Source organism: Coregonus clupeaformis, chromosome 37 (assembly GCF_020615455.1).
Source record: "Coregonus clupeaformis isolate EN_2021a chromosome 37, ASM2061545v1, whole genome shotgun sequence".
Taxonomy (NCBI): Eukaryota; Metazoa; Chordata; class Actinopteri; order Salmoniformes; family Salmonidae; genus Coregonus; species Coregonus clupeaformis.
The window spans coordinates 29,146,131-29,171,253 of record NC_059228.1 but is presented as its reverse complement, the minus strand read 5'-3'; the positions used below and the strand labels follow the sequence as shown (position 1 = coordinate 29,171,253).

The following is a 25,123-nucleotide window of genomic DNA, read 5'->3' as shown; positions in this document are numbered from 1 at the left end:
GCAGTGTAACCAAAGATATAATTAAAACCAAACGACCTTCAACAGTACTCCTTTTTAATTGAGTGTGTGTGTTTGGTCAGCAGCCTCCAGCAGTGGGATGGGAGCTCATGAGAGCACGGCCCAGCAGATGGTGTCGGACCCTACGCTGGTGCACGTGCTTGTGCGTTTCCTGTCTGGGGGCAACCCCCATTGCACCAGCCAGCACAGCTCCCAGGTCGGCCCCACCGCCACCCAAGCTATGCAAGAGTTCCTCACAAGGCTCCAGGTGCACCTCTCCTCCACCTGCCCACAGATGTTCAGCGAGTTCCTGCTCAAACTGATGCACATCCTGTCCACTGAGAGGTAGGTTGTCTAGAGACATCAAGAGCAGCTATTGTTCCACCCCAGCACTTAATACACATTATTCAAATGATAACTAGTCATCTTCAATTTATCTGATGTGTTATAGCTGGGCTGGAACAAAAGCCATCCTTTTGATTCCATCACAATACAGTACAATGAATTGTTGTAAAGTGCCAGCGTCAATGACCCCATCTCTTCTCGTCTTCCTTCAGGGGTCCGTTCCAGTCATGCCAGGGTCCTCTGGATGCCCAGGTCAAGCTGTTAGAGTTCACCCTGGAGCAGAACTTTGAGGTGGTGTCAGTGAGCACCATCTCCTCTGTCATCGAGTCCATCACCTTCCTGGTGCACCACTACATCACCTGCTCTGACAAGGTGGTGTCCCGCAGTGGCTCCGACAGCTCTGTGGGTGCCCGCGCCTGCTTTGGAGGCCTCTTCGCCAACATCATCCGGCCGGGCGACGCCAAGGCGGTGTGCGGCGAGACCACGCGCGACCAACTCATGTTCGACCTGCTCAAGCTAGTCAACGCCCTGGTCCAGCTGCCCCTGTCGGGCGACCGTGAGTTCAGCGGGCGTCTGCCCCCGGCAGGCAGCGGGGCGTCGGACAGCAGCGCGTCGGATGAGGAGAAGGTGTGCGGCAACAAGGAGGGGGCAGCAGGAGGGGCCACCCCTCACCAGGGCCCTGCGGCCGGAGTGGCTGACATGGTGCTGGCCAACCAGCAGATCATGAGCCAGACCCTCTCGGCTCTGGGCCAGTGCAACAGCAGCGCCATGGCTATGATCATTGGTAGGCTTCATCTGCACACTTACTTTTTGAAAGCTTTATTCATAAAGATCCCAGGTTTTGCAGATAAGATATTCAAATGTTTGTTATTGATGATACTTTCCTGTCTGTAGGTGCTAGTGGTCTCCACCTGACCAAGCATGAGAACTTCCATGGCGGACTAGATGCCATCTCTGTAGGAGACGGCCTGTTCACCATCCTCACCTCCCTGAGCAAGAGAGCCACCTCAGTGCAGGTGATGCTGCAGCCCATCCTCACCTACATGGCCTGTGGGTACATGGGCAGACAGGTAAGACTGAGCTCAACCATGACCAAAAGGGCATCCATTACGTTTTTCTGTTTAGAGATTTACTTGTCAAGATTAAAGGTTTGAGAAAAATAACTTTGCTTGTTATAGTACTTCAGTTTGTTAGATTAGATTTATGAATGTTTGACCCATGGATGCTGAAAGTTTTTTAATCTCAAGCAGTCTTTGTATTTCTCCCAGGGCTCTCTGTCTACATGCCAGCTGTCTGAACCTCTGCTCTGGTTCATCCTCCGAGTGCTGGACACCAGCGAGGCACTTAAGGCGTTCCACGATATGGGTACCCACATGCGCACACACGCCTAATACATAATTGGGGAAATGTCCTAGTATACTGTCCATTAGACTAAACATGTTGTGTTTGTATTTGACCTGTGTGCAGGTGGGGTACAGTTGATCTGTAACAACATGGTGACCAGCACCCGGGCCATAGTGAACACAGCACGCAGCATGGTGTCCACCATCATGAAGTTCCTGGACACTGGCCCAGGGAAGGCTGCAGACGGCAGCCTCAAGGCCCGGGTCCTAGCCTCCGAGCCCGACAACGCAGAGGGACTCCACAACTTTGCGCCGCTCGGTATGTGGAGCTTTTCCTTTCCTGTTCTGAATGAAGTTTCTCCCTTTATCCTCTATTTGATGTGAAAATGTGCATGTGTCCTATTAAATGCTGTTTGTCCCTCTGCAGGCACCATCACCTCCAGCAGCCCCACGGCCCAGCCGGCGGAGGTCCTCCTTCAGGCCACACCCCCTCACAGACGGGCGCGCTCAGCGGCCTGGTCCTACATCTTCCTGCCAGAGGAGGCGTGGTGTGACCTCACCATCCACCTCCCTGCTGCCGTGCTGCTGAAAGAGCTGCACATCCAGCCACACCTGGCCTCACTCGCCAGTGAGTACAGCAACACAGAACCCCCTGGGGGGAAATAGTGCAGAGCAGTTGTCTTCTAATCAGAGACTGAATTCAATCTAAACCGTTCTGAGAATTCTCTTGCCAACCAATGACACTAGTTGTCTAATTGATCGTTTAAGTGGCTCTCGGGTACCAGCAGGAGAGCTGTGCCTCTCTGATTAAGTGCCTTAAGGGCACACTGTCTACTACCCCTTAAGCACAGTTTTCCTCATGACCCACTTATTTCACCCACTCAAATATTAACCTACCAGTGTTGTCTAGTGTCATTTTAAATATGCAAAACTTCACATGGATTATTCATGCTTCTGTCAACCACAACACACCATTGTGCCAGACAGTACCAGTTGGAGAAAATGAAGTTGAACATACTCCACCATCATCTACTATTGCTAACTCTGCCGATGTCTCTTTGTCCTCTCCCCAGCCTGCCCCTCCTCGGTCTCGGTTGAGATCAGTGCAGACGGGGTAAACATGCTGCCTCTGTCCATGCCCATCATCACCAGTGGCCTCACCTACATCAAGATCCAGCTGGTGAAGGCTGAGGTGGCGTCCGCGGTATGTCTGAGGCTGCATCGGCCTCGTGACGCCAGCACCTTGGGCCTGTCCCAGATCAAACTGCTTGGCCTCACCGCCTTCGGCAACACCTCCTCAGCTACCGTCAACAACCCCTTCCTGCCCTCCGAGGACCAGGTCTCTAAAACCAGGTACAAACATACTTGCCCTTACAGGAACTTCTGTTAAATGTAACTTGAGCGTCAAATTTAAAAAAACACCACTAGTGCCACAGGAAATCTCTCTACCTAACCTCTGACCTCGCCATCTGTCTCTCCAATAGTATTGGCTGGCTACGTCTGCTTCACCACTGTCTGACCCACGTCAGTGACCTGGAGGCCATGATGGCCAGCGCTGCTGCTCCCACTGCCAATCTGCTCCAAACCTGCGCCGCCCTGCTCATGTCCCCCTACTGCGGCATGCACTCACCTAACATTGAGGCCGTGCTGGTCAAGATCGGCCTGCAGTCCACCCGCATCGGCCTCAAGCTCATCGACATCCTGCTGAGGAATTGTGCGGCCTCCGGCACCGACCCTACGAGTACATAGCCGCCACTTGAATAAAACGCTCATTGATCACATTGTACACAACATTTGAATCTCACAAATAGGTCTTTGCCTTCTATCTGTCATTGTACTTGAATCATTGTGATTTTTCTGTTTAGACCTCAACAGTCCCCTGCTCTTCGGAAGGCTCAACGGTCTCTCTTCAGACTCCACCATTGACGTCCTCTACCAGCTGGGAACCACACAGGATCCTGGGACTAAGGACAGGTAAAGACCACTTAAAATCTACTGATGTAGTGTTGAGCCTAATACTGCTGGGTCTATGTATTATGGATCTATGAAAGCAGCTCTTGATATGTTAATATTGACCATCTAATCCCTGTCTCTCCTTCCAGGATCCAGGCCCTTCTCCAATGGGTCCATGATTCGTCACTGGTGGCGGCCCACAAGAGGAGCGGCCCCGTGGGCTACATGCGCCAGAGCAGCTCCTCGTCACGGGAGTATGGCCTCATCATGCCCTCTCCCTCCCACCTCCACTGTGTGGCGGCCATCTTGTGGCGCAGCTACGAGTTGCCCGTGAACTACGACCTCCCAGTGCTGCTCAACAGAGAGCTCTTTGAGTAAGTGCTATCCTGTCAGAAAAAAACAACAGTTCGGTCCTTTACTCACGCTAGCGCATCCACTATGATTATGTACTCTTTGTTCAGTCATCAAAAGCTAAGCAGAGCTTTCGCAAGCTTTGAGCCATCAGTTTGAAGAACATCTCGTTTTTTGTAGCCTGGTTAGAATACAGCTCCCTGATGTTTTCAAGCTGGTTAGAATACAGCTCCCTGATGTTTTCAAGCTGGTTAGAATACAGCTCCCTGATGTTTTCAAGCTGGTTAGAATACAGCTCCCTGATGTTTTCAAGCTGGTTAGAATACACCTCCCTGATGTTTTCAAGCTGGTTAGAATACACCTCCCTGATGTTTTCAAGCTGGTTAGAATACAGCTCCCTGATGTTTTCAAGCTGTAGATTCATTCTAAAGTTTCTCTCATCCGCCTCTTGGTATGTCTTGCATTTTACACACATCCTCTGCAAACATGAATACTTTACATCGAACAGGGAAAACCAAGTAAAAGACATCATGTCTAACCTTGTATCCTCAGTGAGCTCCACTGGCAGCTTTCATTTGAGGGTATTTTCATCCATATCTGGTGAACCGTTCAGAAATTACAGCACTTTTTGTACATAGTCCCCCAATTTAGGGGACCAGAAGTATTGGGACAAATTCACTTATATTTATTAAAGTAGTTAAAAGTGACTTATTTGGTCCCATTTCTAAACGGTTCACCCGATATGGATGAAAATAACCTCAAATTAAAGCTGACGGTGCACTTTAACCTCAGTCATATCATTTCAAATCCAAAGTGCTGGAGTACAGAGCCAAAACAACAACAAATGTGTCACTGTACCAATACTTTTGGAGCTCACTGTATACAGCCTTTAAAAAATGTAACAAGTGAAAATATTCAGTAGGAGTAAGGTTTCTGACCTGTTGATTTTAGAGGGAAAGATGTGAGTCCAGTGTGTTTATCCCATTGTCCCCGTCTCTCCTGTAGACTGCTGTACAACTGGTCCATGTCCCTGCCGTGTAACATGGTGCTGAAGAAGGCAGTAGACAGCCTGCTCTGCTCCATGTGCCACATCCACCCCAGCTACTTCTCTCTGCTTATGTCCTGGATGGGCATCGTGGCCCCACCCACCGCCGCCCAGCACCGCCTCTCCATGACGGACGACGGCAAGAAGCAGCACGACCTCAGCAGCGCCAGTGCTAACGCCACCACCTGCGCCGGCCTCACCGACGACTCCAAACACGCGCGGCCGCCCATCGCCCTGTCCGAGTCTCAACTGGCCACTCTGGCTGCTGCCTCCCAGTCACCCGGAGCGATAGAGCAGCTGCTGGACTCAGGCCTGCCCTCTCTGCTGGTCCGCAGCCTGGCCGGACTCTGCTGTGGCCTCCTGGCTGCCGCTGACCTGCCCCTGCCCTCCACCGCCCAGGCCGAACGACGGCAGCACCATCACAACCACCACCCCCACTCCTCTTCTTCTTCCTCTCTGAGCAGGGCACCCCTGTCTGCAGAGCTGGCAGCCCCAGTGCTGCGTTTCCTCACTGAGGTGGGGAACAGTCATGCCATGAAAGACTGGCTAGGTGGGCCTGAGGTGAACCCGCTGTGGACTGCTTTGCTGTTCCTGCTGTGCCACAGCAGCGCCAGCGCAGGGGGAACCAGCGGTGTCCATGGGCACGCGGGAGCCCACTCTGCTGCCTCCGGTGGTGCGTGCTGCCCCCCTCCTCCGCCCCCACCCCAGCCTTCAGGGTCGCGCTACTCTCTGGCCTCCTCGACCCGGGGCAGCGGTCTCACCACCCAGCAGAGGACGGCCATCGAGAACGCCACAGTGGCCTTCTTCCTGCAGTGCATCTCCTGTCACCCCAACAACCAGCGGCTCATGGCACAGGTCCGATGGAATGCATTGACAACACACATTTCCACCCTGACCAACCATATCTGATGGATTACTAACGTGTGTCTTTGGTGGGCTCTTGTTCTCCGTAGGTGCTGTGTGAGCTCTTCCAGTCGGCCCCCCAGCGTGGAAGCGTGCCCATCTCTGGCAACATCTCTGGCTTCATCCGCAGGCTCTTCCTGCAGCTCATGCTAGAGGACGAGAAGGTCACAGTCTTCCTGCAGTCGCCCTGTCCGGTGGGTACCAAGTTTCCGTAGGCTCCGATCTAGGATCAGCTCACCTTACTTGGAGCAATTTCATTCTCCTCCCTATTGACTTGCATTGGAAAGGAAAAGAACCGTTAGAGTGATGTAATATCCCAAGGTGGCCACAAGAGGCCAGCCCAGCAGTACAGAAAGTCCCTCCACACTTGCAGGCTTTCCCCTGACTGATGCTTGTCGGAGAAACAGTACTGCACCTCAGTCAAAGGAATGCTCCATATTTCACCCTCCTCAATTATTAGTTGTCATGCGAGCAGTTTAGAGAGCAGTCACGGTAGGGGGGAGAAAGTGGTTTCAATTGTCTAAAGCTAATTTCAATTTAACCTCCAGTTTCATTGTCCTCATTCTGCACCATCCCGTTTTGATGAAATTAAACCGTGTCAGGGAAGGGTAAGGGTCATTCCATGGGCAAGGTGAAGGATGACTGTTGTGCATGGCATGCCAAAAGGTTCCTGGTTATGCACGACGAGCCAAACATACTTCTCTTTTAGACTCTAATTTAGGTCACCTATTTGTAAGTCGCTCTGGATAAGAGCGTCTGCTAAATGACTTAAATGTAAATGTGAAATGTCATTTGTGTGCTAAATTACACAAGGTGTCCTGGGAAACACACCAGTGAAGGTTAATTATGTATGATCAGTAGGTGATTAATAGCAGGATGGGTCTACATGCTAATGTGTTTACACATTAGGTAGGGATAGGGCTGTGGTGGTCATGATATTTTGTCAGCCGGTTATTGTCATGAAAAGACTGCCGGTCTCTCGGTAATTGACCGTTAATGAACATAAACACGTTTATCATCTCCAGGCCTCCGCATACAAAAAAGTATAATAAATCTATTTAATATGCACGTCACAATAAATAATTAATTTTAGTCAGGTTTAAAGAAACATGATATGAAGAAAATGTATTTCAGAAGAACAGTATGAGTTGGCCTACTGTATGTTTTCTGGCTATGGGTCATGCTGTAAGCTTGTTCAATTAGCAGACAAGACACGCTTATAAGTCCAGTGCCATTATTTTATTATATGATATTATAGTAAGAAGAATCTAATTTTACTTGGCTGAATAAAATGGAAAGGATATTTAATTAGCTTACTTCAATTAGGAGAGGGGTGGTAGGGTTAGTGGAAAAGAATAAAGGAAAATATATTTTCAAAATATATATACTGTACCAGTCAAAAGTTTGGACACACCTACTCATTCAAGGGTTTTTCTTTCTCTTTACTGTTTTCTACATTGTAGAATAATAGTGAAGACATCAAAACTATGAAATAACACATATGGAATCATGTAGTAACCAAAAAAGTGTTAAACAAATCCAAATATTCTTAAAATAGCCACCCTTTGCCTTGATGACAGCTTTGCACAGTCTTGGGATTCTCTCAACCAGCTTCATGAGGAATGCTTTTCCAACAGTCTTGAAGGAGTTCCCAAATATGCTGAGCACTTGTTGGCTGCTTTTATATCACTCTGCCATCCGACTCATCCCAAACCATCTCAATTGGGTTGAGGTCAAGGGATTGTGGAGGCCAGGTCATCTGATGCAGCACTCCATCGCTCTCCTTGGTCAAATAGCCCTTACACAGCCTGGAGGTGTGTTTTGGGTCATTGTCCTGTTGAAAAACAAATGATAGTCCCACTAAGCCCAAACCAGATGGGATGGCGTATCGCTGCAGAATGCTGTGGTAGCCATGCTGGTTGTGTGTCTTGAATTCTAAATAAATCACAGACAGTGTCACCAGCAAAGCACCATCACACCCCATCCTCCATGTTTCACAGTGGGAACCACACATGTAGAGATCATCCGTTCACCTACTCTGCGTCTCACAAAGCCACGGCGGTTGGAACCAAAAATCTCAACTTTTGACTCATTAGACCAAAGGACAGATTTCCACCGTTCTAATGTCCATTGCTTGTGTTTCTTGGCCCAAGCAGGTGTCTTCTTATTATTGGTGTCCTTTAGTAGTGGTTTCTTTGCAGCAATTCGACCTTGAAGGCCTGATTCACACAGTCTCCTCTGAACAGTTGATGTTGAGATGTGTCTGTGGCTTGAACTGTGACGCATTTATTTTGGGCTGCAATCTGAGGTGTAGTTAAATTATCCTCTGCAGCAGAGGTAACTATGGGTCTTCCTTTCCTGTGGCGGTCCACATGAGAGCCAGTTTCATCATAGCGCTTGATGGTTTTTGCGACTGCACTTGAAGAAACTTCCAAAGTTTTTTTTTATTTTCCGTATTGACTGACATTCATGTCTTAAAGTAATGATGGACTGTTGTTTCTCTTTGCTTATTTGAGCTGTTTTTGCCATAATATGGACTTGTCTTTTACCAAATAGGGTTATCTTCTGTATACCAACCCTACCTTGTCACAACACAACTGATTGGCTCAAACATATTAAGAAGGAAAGAAATTCCACAAATTAACTTTTAACATGCACACCTGTTAATTGAAATGCGTTCCAGGTGAGAGAGAGCTGGTTGAGAGAATGCCAAGAGTGTGCAAAGCTGTCATCAAGGCAAAGGGTGGCTATTTGAAAAATTTCAAATATATTTTGATTTGTTTAACACTTTTTTGGTTGCTACATGATTCCATATGTGTTATTTCATAGTTTTGATGTCTTCACTATTATTCTACAATGTAGAAAACAGTAAAGAGAAAGAAAAACCCTTGAATGAGTAGGTGTGTCCAAACTTTTGACTGGTACTGTACGTGTGTATATATATATATATTTTACACACACACACACACACACACACTGGTACTGTATATATGTACTGGGGGATTGGAATTGATGCAGACAATTACATTGATAGAAGCCACAATCTACCCCCAACATTCCCCCCATTCCAGAGCAAGTGCGCATATGATGTTGAGAGTAAAAGTGATCATTTGAAACCAGTCCTATACGCTAGATTTAGTTATTTGGCTACTTTATTGTGAATGATACAAACCTTAGAATGTCTTAGAAATCAACACGTATTTGGGCTGCATTAGGCGACTATAGGCTATTGATGATTTGAGAAAGTCGCAAAAAAAAGCTTGCGCTCTGTTCCTTGCCTCAGGCTGCACACGCTGTTCTCTCATCAAGTAATCATATTTTCACCCATCAGACTATTCTCAATTTAATCTTGTCTTTACTAATATGTAACATTTGTTCGATAGAAATGGCCCATTATCAAATGGGCAGGACCAGAGGCCAGGGAAAAAATACATGTCATCCGTATGCACTCTAATTGCGAATGGAGACCACTTTCCCACCTGTTCATTTTTCAATCATGCCGGGTAGGCTACTCCGGTTTTATAGGGGAGCATGTGCTTAATATGAGCAGCTTAGAAATAAATATAGTTGCAGCTGGGATGTGTTCTTTTTAGTGGCAACCATCTAATCTCTGCTTTCACACGCGATTGCATATAGAAATGTCTGGGCTTATAAGAACACTTATTTCACTCCATGCATCAACCACTGTTTGAGGAGCATGCAGCCTTTCGCTGCGCGACAGGTGATATACCGCCCAAACTCTGTATGCCATGGCCTTCCCAACCCTATTCCTGCAGCTACCCAGTGCTTAATTTGGGATATCAAGTGACATCTGTTCGGGAACATCGATAGTAACACATTTCACAACAAAACATATTTCATTAAACTGACAGCCCCTTTCTGCGTGCTTGAGAAAGGAATGAAGGCGAGAAAGGAGATGGAAATAAACAGTGGTGAGATACTCTGTAGCTAAAGGTAATGTCAGCCTATTAATTATGAAAATATAAAAAAGCCATATTACTAGGCAATTCAAAATCAAATACAAATTCACTGTAATTTTAGGCTAACTCTGTAAGCTGCCCTGCACAATCAACAAACCAACAGCATTGCCTAGGCCTATACGTTCTGTTGTGGAAATTCTTACACAGGGACACTCAAAGTCAATCTTAAATTAATCATTGTTTATTATCAGTTAACTGGAGATGTTCCAACCAACTTGATGCACCATAGTGAATGTCTGTCAGGAGCTCTCCCGGGGCAGTCCCGTTAGATCTCTTATATACAGACTAGTTATATTTGCATGATTTAGCTTATTAATTTATAATTAATTCATCAACGTTTGCTTCATTCATGTGACCGACCAATACCTCACGAGGCTTCTTCTCGCTAAGCTGAGACCTTGAAACTGAGATTTTCGTTCTCAAAAGAAGGGTCTTAGGCGTACTGCCAAATTGTAGATACTGAGGATTCGTTCAATCAGTCACTTGCATGAAAACAGAAAACGGTTATTAGAAAAGCACCAACACAAAATCTTCCATCACAGTTCTCTCCCAGACTCATGGATAAAAAGTTTGGAGTGTAGCATAAGGTAACCAGTCTATCTAGTATGCATAATTAGTACAGTCCACAATCAAAGGCGATTTACTAGAATTTGTTTAATTTTGGAGTATAGGCTCGACCAATTATGTATCAAAGATATCTTAAATCAGTTTTTTGTGTTTTTCTGCAGTGCGTATGCGGTAGGCTATGTATTGTATAACAGTATTGTATAACGGTGCAATCATTATTTTCATTCAGGTATGTATAAGCTCTAATATGCGTGTCAACTCGGTATCGACTACGGCGTTCATGACTGCCAGTGTTGTGGTAAGCCCTAGCTAGGGCCCTATAAAATCATATTTTTTTTGCCTGATTCAGTTTAGTTTTTTCCAGGTTTTCGTTTCCCCCCCAATTTTTATCAGGTTTTCGCTGTCAAAATCACACTTTTTATTTGTTGGAAAAACAATACAATTTGATGTTCTAAGTCCACAACAATGCTTAAACCACATCAGGGGACCACTATTTTTTATCATGTAGATTTTTGGGTGTAGTTACAAGTGTGCACCAGCAAGATATATTTTTTTTCTTTAGCGATGTTTCTGTAGCGCTCATGTGATTGCAGAGTTTGCAAAACAAATGGCCACTAGATTGATGCAAAAAATCATGACATAATTCTGCCAGGTAGGCTGCTTTGTAACATTTAATTGAAGGTTTTTGGGAAAGCCTTTCAATCTCTACCATTAGCATAATCGCTAATGGTAACGGCTACACAAAGTGTAGACATACACACACGCAAACAGACGGGGATTCCTGTGCCGTTTCAGAAAGTTGCAGGAAAATACGAATCACTGATACATTTTGTTCATGTCTTATGATAACTTGGACAAATTAATGCATTTTCTAATAAGTTCAATACATTTAGTTGATTTCCTGCTAAATTCAATAAATGTTTGAATATTGTTGAATTCCGGTTTAATGTCTGGATCTCCTCAATGCAGATTTTATAGGGCCCGAATTAGGGAATGTCAGACTTTGTGGTGCCTTTACCTTAAAAATATTTATATTTTTTTTACTCCATCAGGCCTTTTTAGATCTGAAAAAAAACATTGATGATGTACTTGATACACTGGCTCAACATTTTTATTTAATCAGCGTTGAAATTATGACTTCATTTGATCTTTGATATTTAAGGAAGCCTCACTCAATTTCTCCCTAATCTGCATCTCACTGGAGGGAACTTGACATTTTTATTTGCTGTCAATCAAAAAATGGTGTACTTTATTATGCTAGCTATCATACCAAGATATGTATTCTTGAACATTATTGTTCCTATGAGAGGTGTATCAGACTTGCCTAAAAGCCACCAGTACCTTTTTTAAGGTGCATGTTTCAAACAGCCTTTTATGTTACGTAATCTAAATCTCCTGCCAGGCTAGTGTTTGTAGTATAGTGATTTTGTCTGGAGTGGGGACTGAGTGAGGGGCCTGAGGTTGTGTTTGGAGCTGCAGTGAGCTGTCCATGGACCCTAAGCGGCTGAGCCGTGCTCTGGCAACACCATGCCTGTCGCCTGCAGGTCGCAGAAAGCAATAGTTGATGTCACCTTCGATGTTGTGCACATGTAACATTCATGCTGAATGAGAAGCCTTGTTATTTCCAATGAAGGCAGGAGTGGAAGTCTACAGCCAAGGCTGGCTTCATTCACTCCAAAAGTGCCCCTGCATTGTGCTCCTGAATCTTTCATAACTCCCATCTCTCACTTGAAGTCATGACCATTCATAACATTGGTGGCAGTGGTATTATGTACTTCTACTGTCCTAATACTTTCTCATCTCTCTTCAGTTGTACAAGGGACGCATTAACGCTACCAGCCATGTGATCCAGCACCCCATGTACGGAGCAGGGCACAAGTACCGCACCCTCCACCTTCCCATATCCACCACCCTCGCTGATGTCCTGGACCGGGTGTCGGGTACGTCTGCTGCACCTACCCAACCTGTAACATCAATGCGGAAGAGCGTCCCACAATATTAGCTTTAAAGCAGGTGTAGATAGCTCTCTGATCAATGGCTACGGAGTGGATCAGCTGGTGCTAACTGTGTTTAGAGAGAACGTCAGTACAAACGTAGTTACACTTAGTGGCACGCCAGTCTCCTTTTCACCTCATTTAACATCACATTTTATACTGAACAGAAATATAAACGCAACATGCAACAATTTAAATGATTTTACTGAGTTACAGTTCATATAAGGAAATCAGTCAATTGAAATAAATGTATAAGGCCCTAATCTATGGATTTCACATGAATGGGCAAGGGTGCAGCCATGGATGGGCCTAGGAGGGCATAGGCCCACCCACTTGGCAGCCATGCCCACCCACTGGAGAGCCAGGCCCAGCTAATCATTATGATTTTTTCCTCACAAAAGGGATTTATTAAAGACATAAATACTCCTCAGCACCCCCCATCAGACGATCCCACAGGTGAAGAAGCCGGATGTGGAGGTCCTGGGCTGACGTGGTTACACATGGTCTGCGGTTGTGAGGCCTGTTGGATGTACTGCCAAATTCTTTAAAACTACGTAGAGAAATTAACATTCAGCTCTCTGGTGGACATTCTGGTAGTTAGCATGCCAATTGCACGCTCCCTCAAAATTTGAGACGTGTGGCATTGTGTTGTGTGACACAACTGCTCATTTTAAAGTGGCCTTTTATTGTCCCCAGCACAAGGTGCACCTGTGTAATGATTATGCTGTTTAGTCAGCTTCTTCATATGCCACACCTGTCAGGTGGATGGATTATCTTGGCAAAGGAGAAATGCTCACTAACAGGGATGTAAACAAATTTGTGTGCAAAATTTGAGATACACTTTTTGTGCATATGGGACCAACACTTTACACGTTGCGTTTATATTTTTGTTCAGTGTACTTAACAAAAGGCACATCTCAATAGGTGGTCCAGGTAAGTCATGACATAGCACAAGTGGGGGGTGGGCCTTTCCTCTTTTGTTCTCTATTGCTCCTCTATTATTCCTCAAGCAAGGGAGAGGCCGATGACATCATGGATTCCCATCAGATCAACTTTTTGAATGCCCTACTCATTGAAGTTTGCAGGTGTCTAAAAAACACTATTTTGATCAACTTATTTGTTTACCCTTTAGTGTGTATACTTTACTGTATTTATACTTGGGATATCACTTTTGAACAGTAAACTGGCACTATGTTAGACCCACAAGCCTAACACAGTGCCAGTTATATGCCACACCCTCATTCCCCTTTATTGCACCCTGCTGGTCAACCATATGATTGAAATAGCCCTGTGCAAGCTGCTGCACTGATTTATTTTTATTTATTTGGTTTAGGCCTTTACCAGAAGCCCCAGAGTTATGTAAGAAGCACTGAATCCAATTTTTTCTTGTGCTCTATTAAATAACTACTCCATTTCCTAAAATAGTCATTGGGCCCTGTCTATAAACTAACCTGGCCTGTCCCCTTCTCCTTAGGGGGATGATGTCCACACCTATAATCTCAGGCGCTACCCAAAATTCTTACTTGCAGGTTCCTAATCGACAATGCAACAATAAGAAATAATAAAAGAAAAGACTACGAACATAAAGTAAATGGCTCAGTAGATTTGTTTTGTTTTGCGTAAGGTAATACAGGAAGGCACAATTTATAGTCCAATATTTACATGTGCAAGGGAGCACAGCAGAGACCGCTGCAAACAGCTAGCGCTAGCCAGGGTTCTTGTTAAAGGAGCCTGCTGTTAGTTGCCCTTGGAATTGCTAATGCCAGATTATCTGCTATCAAGCCCATTTTATCTGAAATCTCAGGGAATGGAGGACTGAGATGGGCAAGCTAGATGTCAGCTGATTGCATCTGTAGTTGTTTGCATAGCGTTGTTCGCGCACACATTAGGGTTGATGTCAATACTAAAGCTCGACCGATATGGGATTTTTTATCCGATTCCTATTTTAGAGTGGAAATATTAGCCGATAACTGATAAATCTGCCGCGGGACTTGTCAGGGAGTAGTCCAAACTCACGTTTTTGACAACGTGAGTTTGTCGTTGTTTTCCAGCTGGCTAGCATAAGGCAGCTCAGTTTTCAGAGGCTAATTTTTAGCTGGAATCAGTGAAGTTTATCCTCCTTTCACTACAGTAACAGTTTTTCCCCATGAAAAAAATATTGTCTTTCTGGTGCTCCTACATTTTATGTGGTGCTTACATTAATGTGCTTTCCTCAAAATTATGTTGGTAAGCAGTTTATAATAGCAATAAGGTACCTCAGGGTTTTGTTAGCATATACCCATGCTAAGGTATATTGGCCATATACCACACCACCTCAGGCCTTATTGCTTTATAAACTGCTTACCAACATAATTAGACCAGTAAATAGTAAATATTTTCATGCCCATGGTATACGTTCTGATATACCACGGCTATTAAATATAACACACCAGATTTTGCGGGCTTCCCTAAAGGGCTGTAACGTTACCACAGAGTTGAACGTTCTTAGCATGGCACTTGCTTTACATTTAGGCATAGCATCCGTTGTTTGTCACGACACCCATGACACTTCACTTAACAGTATATGGCACTTTATTGAGCTGGAAAGCTTCTATCTACTCAGCGCTCACCGTAGAAGCACTAACAGTTAGTTCACAGTAGTTCATTCTCCTCTCCGACTGGTTTATTTGCTTTGGGACATAGTGTCCAGTATTGCTGTAGCACGTCAAGGCAAGATAGGCTTATAGCCATGTAAAAAAATAGGCCGCTTTTTTTCAGAGTGTTTTCTCCATCTCATATCGGTCCTTTTTGGTGAATTTAAAAGCTGATACAAATAAATCTGTAACAAACTAATCGCCCGATTTAACACCGGTCAACCGATAAATCGTTCGGGCTCTAGTCAATACTTGTGTGCACGTGGCTAGTTGCCCACTGGAAACTGGGGCTGTGTATATTATGACAATTAGCATCTACTCTTTCACACAAGTGGCTTTGATGGCTTGTTGCCGGAGGGTGGCTCTAACGTGCCCCATGCGCCCTCCCTCTTTCAGACACCCCCAGCATCACAGCCAAGCTGATCAATGAGCAGAAAGAGGACAAGGAGAAGAAGAATCATGAGGAGAAGATGAAGACCGACAGCGGTTTCCAGGACAACTACAGTGTCGTCGTGGCCTCAGGTACACGTTTGGCCGCCGCCTCCTCACAAACCCTCACCGCATCCCTTCCCTCCCAAGCCTGCCAATCATTGTGGCTTAGCAGGAATATATTAATTAATTGATTCTAAAGCACCAATTAGAGGGCAGGGATTGTTTTGCTGAAAGCTGGGCTTCCAGCCCTATGTTGAGCTCCTGCACCGAATGTAAATGAATGTAAACGATTGGTCTACTTGTATATGGAAAAAAGTCCTTGAATAAATAGAAAAATGGCTAAATATCCCAAATTTAATCAAGTATTTAGCTTAAAATATTTACATAGTGTTTGATAAGAAGCACTAGCCAGAAGTGCACACCTCTGGAATCACATTCATTAGCATGTAAAAGTCAATTTTACATGTTAAAATGACTGGAGTGTGTTTCCCTTTCAGGCTTGAAGTCCCAGTCGAAGAGAGCCCTGTCAACCCCTCCCCGTCCCCCTTCGCGGAGGGGCCGTGTGATGAGCGACAAGCTGACAGCCGCCTCAGGTGTGGACCCCTCTGCCAAAACTCTCAGCGTGCCTGTCTTCCACCTCTACCACAAGCTGCTACCAGGTACTGTGTACACACACACAGCTCCCCTCCTCTCTCCAGCACCCCCCCCCCTCCGCCAAGTGAAGCCTATTCATCCGACGAAGCAAATTCATTGAGCCAGTGTGCCGGAGTGTCCTTTGGCTTGTTCTAGTCTGTAGTGCTGTGACCCTGGGGTGTCAAGGGAAACGGAAGTAGCCTTGCACAAGCCTTGGCTTGTGCGAGTTGGAACAGCTCATAGGAGCAGCAGCCTATCTCCTGTTTCTGTAGAGTGAGGCAGCTTGATGTACAAGTACACCCCCAATCTATCTCCTTAATTCTGAGTGTCGAGCAGAGACTCATCGGGTCCCATTTTTACAGTCTTTGGTATGACTCGGCCGAGGATCGAACTCACAACCGAATCTCATGGCGGACACTAATCACAAAGCCACTGAGTTGGTAAACGTGCCTATGTTTATCCAGCGGTTGATACTTTAGACATTGTCAGTACTGAAAATCACAGCCAGCAAGATCCAAGTTTTACCTAACTCTGGGAAGATAAGCAAAGACATAATCAGACCTTCGTTTGCAAAGATAAACATTTACTGTGGGCAAAAGCAGCACTCCATACATGATGTCTTGTCTTCACATGTAGTCATTGTTATATAGGTCACTAGCCCTCATGTCACGTGTTTTCTGTCCCTCTGGGCCTGGTAGTGTGACGAGAGTGACCACAAGGCTTTGGTTCCTTACTGTGAATGCTGTGTCTCGTCCCTCCACCCCCCTTCAGGTCAGCCCCTGCCGGCAGAGATGACACTGGCCCAGCTGTTGACCCTGCTTTACGACCGCAAGCTACCCCAGGGCTACCACTCAATCGACTTGACCGTCAAGCTGGGTTCCAAGGTCATCTCCGACCCCGGCCTCTCGAAGACTGACTCTTTCAAACGGCTCCGCACAGAGAAAGGTATGGCAGAGCACGCACGTACACACTAGACATACAATCGCACACTTGCATTCAGACATACACTACATGACCAAAACTATGTGGACACCTGCTTGTCCAACATCTCATTCCAAAATCTTGGACATTAATATGGAGTTGGTCCCCCTTTTGCTGCTATAACAGCCCCTACTCTTTTGGGAAGGCTTTCCACTAGATGATGGAACATTGCTGTAGGGACTTGCTTCCATTCAGCCACAATAGCATTAGTGAGGTCGGGCACTGATGTTGGGCGATTAGGCCTGGCTCGCTGTCGGTGTTCCAATTCATCCCAAAGGTGTTCGATGGGGTTGAGGTCAGGGCTCTGTGCAGGCCAGTCAAGTTCTTCCAAATCGATCTCGACAAACCATTTCTGTATGGACCTCGCTTTGTGCACAGGGGCATTGTCATGCTAAAACAGGAAAGGGCCTTCCCCAAACTGTTGCTACAAAATTGGAAGCACAGAATTGTCTAGAATGTCATTGTCATTATTCCTCCTCCACCAAACGTTACTGTTGGCACTATGTATTGGTGCAGGTAGCGTTCTCCTGGCATCCGCCAAACCCAGATTACTTAGTCGAACTGCTAGATGGTGAAGCGTGATTCATCACTCCAGAGAACATGTTTCCACTGCTTCAGAGTCCAATGGCAGTGAGCTTTACACCACTCCAGGCGACGCTTGGCATTGCGCATGGTGATCTTAGGCTTGTGTGCGGCCGACTCTCCCGACGAACAGTTCTTGTGGTGACTTTGCTTCCAGAGGCAGTTTAACTCGGCAGTGACTGTTGCAACTGAGGACAGACCATTTTTACGTGCTTCAGCACTCAGCTGTCCCATTCTGTGAGCTTGTGTGGCCTATCACTTCGCGGCTGAGCCGTTGTTGCTCCTAGACGTTTCCACTTCTCAATAACAGCACTTACAGTTGACCGGGGCAGCTCTAGCAGGGCAGAAATTTGACGAACTGACTTGTTGGAAAGGTGGATTCCTATGTTGGTGCCATGTTAAAAATCACTGAGCACTTCAGTAAGGCCATTCTACTGCCAATGTTTGTCTATGGAGATTGCATGGCTGTGTGCTCGATTTGTATACACCTGTCAGCAACGGGTGTGGCTGAAATAGCAGAATCCACTAATTTGAAGGGGTGTCCACATACTTTTATTTATATATATATATATATATATATATATATATATATATATATATATATATATATATATAATATAATACATGCTATGCGACACACTCTCACTCTCCTTCTACCTCCCTCTGTCTGACATTTGTCCTCTTGCTATGTAGTTAGTGTGTAAAGTGAGCCCAAACCGCTCTCTCCATGGGTCCCCTGACAGCCCATTCCACAGAGGGATTAATGGCTCTCCCCCTCCACTGCCATCCATTTCTCTGTCTGAGCGCTGGGCCTCAGTCTCCTGAGATGTCATCAGGTGCCATTACCATTCTGTGTAACAGGTGGCCCAGTGTGAGATGTGCATTTTCAAATGGCACCAACACAGTCACTGCGCTTTTTCACTGTTGAGTAATGGGGCTAAGGGAGCAAGTGTGTATCCATTTCTACAATGATGCTGTTGGCCTTCTCTCGCTCTTGGGCCGGGGTTCACTTCAGATAGAAAGCTATTATGTTATGATCATAAATTGGCCATGTTGACTACAATGTAAGAGAAAGATGGAAGGAGGCTTGAAAATGGTGTGGGTGCCTCTTAATGGCTTTAGCTGTAATAAATGCAGGCCAGTGCCTTCAGTCTTTTTCCATCAAGTTCCGTTAGAATCTAATGGAGTTATTTTGGACCCCGCTTTTATCACCTATTACCTCGCGTTCCTGCTTCGAAAGAAAAGCTCTGATGGTTGAAAGCTCCCAGAGCGATCTGACTCATGACCACCCAATCAGATTCCGCCCTCTACTTTTAAACTCGACTTGTTCACAAAGCTGTTTTAGCCCCTTGACGTTGTGGAAACATTTATACAAGATTCATGTCCTCTGTTAATGTCACTTTAACATCTATATGAGATTCATGTCTTGTATAGATTTAAACTAACGTACTACGCTCCATGTAATGGTTTTATGTGGTGTGGTAAATGTTATTACGGTCACCCTTTCAGGATTGCGTTAGAACAGTATTTTAGGGGTGATGTACTATATTTAGCTGCAAGGGGTGACGTAGTGAAGCTGAACTAATAGCTGACAAAAGCGACTCCAAGTTAAGGTGTTTGCTCTTACTAATGTGTGAAGACAAGTGTAGTCCAAACTAATCTGATAAAAAAAATCCACTTTACCCTATGATTCCATACGAGTCACTCGAATCAGGGCTAAATCCCATGTAGTTTCCACTGGCTCTGCAGTGAGACATTGTTTGCAGTAAGATATTGTTTGCTTTATACAGAAACCCACTTTAGTGCTTTTTTTTCTCTCTTACTGCAGGCTTGTTTTGCCATTGTAAAGAGAGCCCATGCTTGGTAGCACTGCTACAAAGCCCAGTGCCGGTCTCTCTGTCAGTGTGGATGTTGATTCTCCCCAGTGGCAGTTCACAGCCTGTATGCTGCCCCTGGGGCTAATTGTTAACACTAGCAGCCACCACCTACAGTCCAAGCAGTGGAGGGCATCAACTCCTCCCTGCAATGCACCCTCTTCTTCCACACCTCAGTCCTATCTGTCAGTCACACAGGATGACTTGTCCATCCCCCTGTTGGGTGAGATATTTTAAAAGGCAATGACTGTCAATCTGATCTGCCACCCTACTCCTAGAACAGTAGGCTGTTGTTAGTGGTTACACAAGATGGGAGGCCGGTGACCTGCATGTTATCTGCTAATGAAAGTCTGTCCAGCTCCAAACCCGTTAAACCAATACTGTTTTCAGCCAGACACTAACCACCTGATTAGGTCAATCATTGTCTTCATCGAACCAATTTAGTTTCACCGCCGCACTCTCAGAGTTCAGATAATTAGTTGAGGTGTATAGATTAGAAACTGCCTGGAGCAGGCTGAAGCCTGCCAACGCTATATATTCAGCACCACTGCTTTCATCTCTGGTCTGGGGTAAAGGAGCACTTCATGGTAAAGGGTATTGTTCAGTGGATACACATTTTCAACATGAGGTTGTGGCGCATCTTTAATTGTTTTTGACAAACCTCGGCCCCATTGCTCTTTGTGCTTAACTACATACTTGACTGTGCAGTAAAATGCATGTCTGACAACACTTACTTCATAGCTCACCTACAACTTCCCCAAATAGCTTCCGATACCGTCACTTCCCAAAACAAATAATTCAGGAATCTTTTGTCTCGAGACTCATTGAGGCTGATAAATGGGGAGGAGAGCAGTGACCTTCACTAACAGTCCTGCGAGAGAGAGAGAGAGAGAGGGAGGGGGGGTGAAATGGGGAGAGATCTCTTAAACCTGCGCGGAGGCTTTGACCAGGGGGAGCTTTACATAATCCATTTACCAGGCTCAGCCCCACTAACTGCCATCCACTGAACTGAAGACGGGTACATGGAGAGATCTAGCCCCAGCCCCCTTAAAAGCCTTCAACTTCCGCAAATAGGCCAGGCCTTTTAGAGCTAAATGGGTTTTGTCCCTCTAACCATTTTTAGGTTTCTAGGTCTACTCCATAGAGATAGATAGAGAACTCTAGTGCCCAAAAGCCCTTTTTAGCATGGGCAGCACCGTTGAGGACTTTCACCATTTTGAAGTAGTTAACTGGGTGGGACTTCATATGGCAGGGATCAACTAGATTCAGCCGCAGGCCGTTTTTCTTCTTCTTGAGCGGATCGTTGGGGGGCCGGAATATAATTACACATTTGTAGACTGCAAGTTGACCGCAAGAAGCCCAAATATGCAGTGCCTTCGGAAAATGTTCAGTCCCCTTGACTTTTTCCACATTTTGTTAGGTTACACCCTTAATCTAAAATGTATTCAATTGTTTATTTTCCTTATCAATCTACACACAATACCCCATAATGACAAAGCAAAAACTGGTTTTTAGACATTTTTGCTAATTTATAAAAAAATTAAATAAACTGAAATATCACATTTACATAACTATTCAGACCATTTACTCAGTACTTTGTTGAAGCACCTTTGGCAGCGATTACTGCCTCGAGTCTTCTTGGGTATGACGCTACAAGCTTGGCACACCTGTATTTGGGGAGTTTCTCCCATTCTTCTCTGCAGATCCTCGCAAGCTCTGTCAGGTTGGATGGGGATGTCGCTGCACAGCTATTTTCAGGTCTCTCCAGAGATGTTCGATCAGGTTCAAGTCCCTTCTCTGGCTGGGCCACTCAAGGACATTCAGAGACTTGTCCCGAAGCCACTCCTGCGTTGTCTTGGCTGTGTGCTTAGGGTCGTTGTCCTGTTGGAAGGTGAACCTTCGCCCCAGTCTGAGGTCCTGAGCACTCTGGAGCAGGTTTTCATCAAGGATCTCTCTGTACTTTGCTCCGTTCATCTTTGCCTTGATCCTGACTATTGTCCCAGTCCCTGCCGCTGAAGAACATCCCCACAGCATGATGCTGCCACCACCATGCTTCACCGTAGGGATGGTGCCAGGTTTCCTCCAGACGTGACGCTTGGCATTCAGGCCAAGGAGTTCAATCTTGGTTTCATCAGACTAGAGAATCTTGTTTCATGTTCTGAGAGTCTTTAGGTGCCTTTTGGCAAACTCCAAGGGGGCTGTCGTGCCTTTTACTGAGGAGTGGCTTCCGTCTGGCCACTCTACCATAAAGGCCTGATTGGTGGAGTGCTGCAGAGATGGTTGTCCTTCTGGAAGGTTCTCCCATCTCCACAGAGGAGCTCTGTCAGAATGACCTTGGGTTCTTGGTCACCTCCCTGACCAAGGCCCTTCTCCCCCGATTGCTCAGTTTGGCCGGGCGGCCAGCTCTAGGAAGAGTCTTGGTAGTTCCAAACTTCTTCCATTTAAGAATGATGGAGGCCACTGTGTTCTTGTGGACCTTCCAATGCTGCAGAAATGATTTGGTACCCTTCCCCAGATCTGTGCCTCGACACAATCCTGTCTCGGAGCTCTGCGGACAATTCCTTCAACCTCATGGCTTGGTTTTTGCTCTGACATGCACTGTCAACTGTGGGACCTTATATAGACAGGTGTGTGCCTTTCCAAATCATGTCCAATCAATTGAATTTACCACAGGTGGACTACAATCAAGTTGTAGAAACATCTCAAGGATGATCAATGGAAACAGGATGCATCTGAATTCAGTTTCGAGTCTCATAGCAAAGGGTCTGAATACTTATGTAAATAAGGTATTTCTTTTTTATTTTCAATAAATTTGTAAACATTTCTAAAAACCTGTTTTGGCTTTGTCATTATGGGGTATTGTGTGTATTTTACTGAGGATGTTTTATTTAATCCATTTTAGATTTAGGCTATAATGTAACAAAATGTGGAAAAGGTCAAGGGGTCTGAATACTTTCCGAAGGCACTGTATATAATATTTGACTAAAACATATTTTCAAAGCTTGCTTACATTTGCAGTGGTGGAAAAAGTACCCAATTGTCATACTTGAGTAAAAGTAAACATACCTAAATAGAAAATGACTCAAGTTAAAGTCACCCAGTAAAATACTGCTTGTGTAAAAGTCTAAAAGTATTGGGTTTTAAATATATAAGTATCAAAAGTATAAATAATTTCACCTTCCTTATATTAAGCTGTAAAAAATTAAGAAAAACCCTTGAATGAGTAGGTGTCAACTTTTGACTGGTAGTGTATATATATATTTTTTCCCGGTGAGTCAGGGGAACACTAATACGCAGACATAATTTACAAACGAAGCATTTGTGTTCAGATCAGAGGCATTAGGGATGACCAGGGATGTTCTCTTGATAAGTGTGTGAATTGGACACCTTTTCTGTCCTGCTAAGCATTCAAAATGTAACTAGTACTTTTGGGAGTCATGTATGGAGTAAAAAGTTAATTATTTTCTTTAGGACTGTGGTGGAGTAGAAGTAGTCAAAAATATAAATAGAAAGTACAGATGCGCCAAAAACTACTTAAGTAGTACATTGAAGACGATTTTGTGTCACTCTTATGCGTGTGAATAAATGTCCAAAATTAAAATCACTTGGAGCTTATTTCGTGGTGTTTTTAGTCTTATGTCCAACAATAAAAATCCCCTCTCCCCCAAAATGTTTTATTTTTTGCTCAGAAAACTTGGGGGGCCAAATTCGGTCCGCACACCGCCAGTTGGGGAACCATGTCATATGGGTTAAGGAAGGATCACATAATTCCATCCAGGTCACCAGGCGGGACCAGTCAATGAATTATACTCCTGAGGAAACATTCCGTAACTGCAGGTGGCAGTAAATCACCAACCTTGGCTTTTTATACCTGTTCAAACAACACACTCTAGGTGGCAGTGTGCACCATTTCAGTTTGTTTGCCAACTCATAGAAGTAGTAGAAGAAGAACATTGACTACGCCATAATGGGACAGAGACACTGATGTTATGTTTATCTAAGTCGATGGCCTACCCTTGATTTATCACTTGGAACTCTCTGTAAAATAGGCCTATGTTTGTTCTTGAGCAGAACTATAGAATTCCTTGTCGTTCACAATTTGTTCTCTTTCTCGCAGATCTTATCTGATATGCTCCCCTGAAGTCTAATGATACCCTTTTTCCCTTGCCTTTTTGGTTGCATTTGAAATGTAACCATAACTCACTGGGATGATGTTAAGATATTATCTGGGTAGCCCAGTCTCTTCTTGCGGCCTGCCGTCTGAAGGGATTTTCCCCCTCCTCCTTGTAGTGAATAAAAAAATCACGAGGGTTGTGACTAATAGGGTTTGTAACAGGCCCGTTCTGTCTGGAATTCCAAATCAGGATTAGACGTGATGGAGAGGGAACCGCTCATCTTTCAGTAGCAATTAATCATTTATTTTATTTTCTTCTCCAGGAGGGATGATGTGCAGCTTTTTGTAGATGACCTATCAATCGACTGGGGCTTCATATCGTCATAAAACAGGCCGGCCGTGCCGCAGAATGAAAATGATAATGGGGAGCTATTTTTACCCTCCGTTCCATTTTGTTTTTATTTTGTCTACAGAACCACACCCCTGACGTGCAAACAAGGACAAGTAGTCTGTGCCCTTGATTCTGTTTTAATCAGTGTGCACTTCATCTGGTAGTGGCACATCCCTTTTTCCAAGTGCAACCATTAGCCCATATTTACACATTCACATATAAAAATTGAAATGGGACTCATCCCCTTACAGTTGAAGTCAGAAGTTTACATACACCTTAGCCAAAAACATTTAAACTCAGTTTTTCACAATTCCTGACATTTAATCCTAGTAAAAATTCCCTGTCTTAGGTCAGTTAGGATCACCACTTTATTTTAAGAATGTGAAATGTCAGAATAATAGTAGAGAGAATTATTTATTTCAGCTTTCATTTCTTTCATCACATTCCCAGTGGGTCAGAAGTTTACATACACTCAATTAGTATTTGGTAGCATTGCCTTTAAATTGTTTAACTTGGGTCAAACGTTTCGGGTAGCCTTCCACAAGCTTCCCACAATAAGTTGGGTGAATTTTGGCCCATTCCTCCTGACAGAACTGGTGTAACTGAGTCAGGTTTGTAGGCCTCCTTGCTTGCACACGCCTTTTCAGTTCTGCCCACAAATGTTCTATAGGATTGAGGTCAGGGCTTTGTGATGGCCACTCCAATACCTTGACTTTGTTGTCCTTAAGCCATTTTGCCACAACTTTGGAAGTATGCTTGGGGTCATTGTCCATTTGGAAGACCCATTTGCAACCAAGCTTTAACTTCCTGACTGATGTCTTGAGATGTTGCTTCAATATATCCACATAATTTTCCTTACTCGTGATGCCATCTATTTTGTGAAGTGCACCAGTCCCTCCTGCAGCAAAGCACCCCCACAGCATGATGCTGCCACCCCCGTTCTTCACGGTTGGAATGGTGTTCTTCGGCTTGCAAGCGTTCCCCTTTTTCCTCCAAACATAACGA

At 45.0% G+C, this 25,123-nt stretch overlaps 1 protein-coding gene across 1 annotated transcript in view; it reads left to right on the top strand.

The window, feature by feature from the left end:
- Positions 1–25,123, top strand: part of birc6 (baculoviral IAP repeat containing 6) — a 155,109-nt gene that overhangs the window by 49,112 nt on the left and 80,874 nt on the right. The window contains 16 exon segments of the mRNA XM_041866138.2: positions 81–342; positions 555–1,126; positions 1,237–1,412; positions 1,611–1,707; positions 1,810–2,004; positions 2,113–2,313; positions 2,759–3,038; positions 3,170–3,426; positions 3,551–3,659; positions 3,788–4,012; positions 4,995–5,889; positions 5,988–6,131; positions 12,295–12,424; positions 15,508–15,633; positions 16,041–16,202; positions 16,948–17,121. Of these exon segments, the coding sequence (XP_041722072.2) occupies positions 81–342; positions 555–1,126; positions 1,237–1,412; positions 1,611–1,707; positions 1,810–2,004; positions 2,113–2,313; positions 2,759–3,038; positions 3,170–3,426; positions 3,551–3,659; positions 3,788–4,012; positions 4,995–5,889; positions 5,988–6,131; positions 12,295–12,424; positions 15,508–15,633; positions 16,041–16,202; positions 16,948–17,121 (4,005 nt within the window).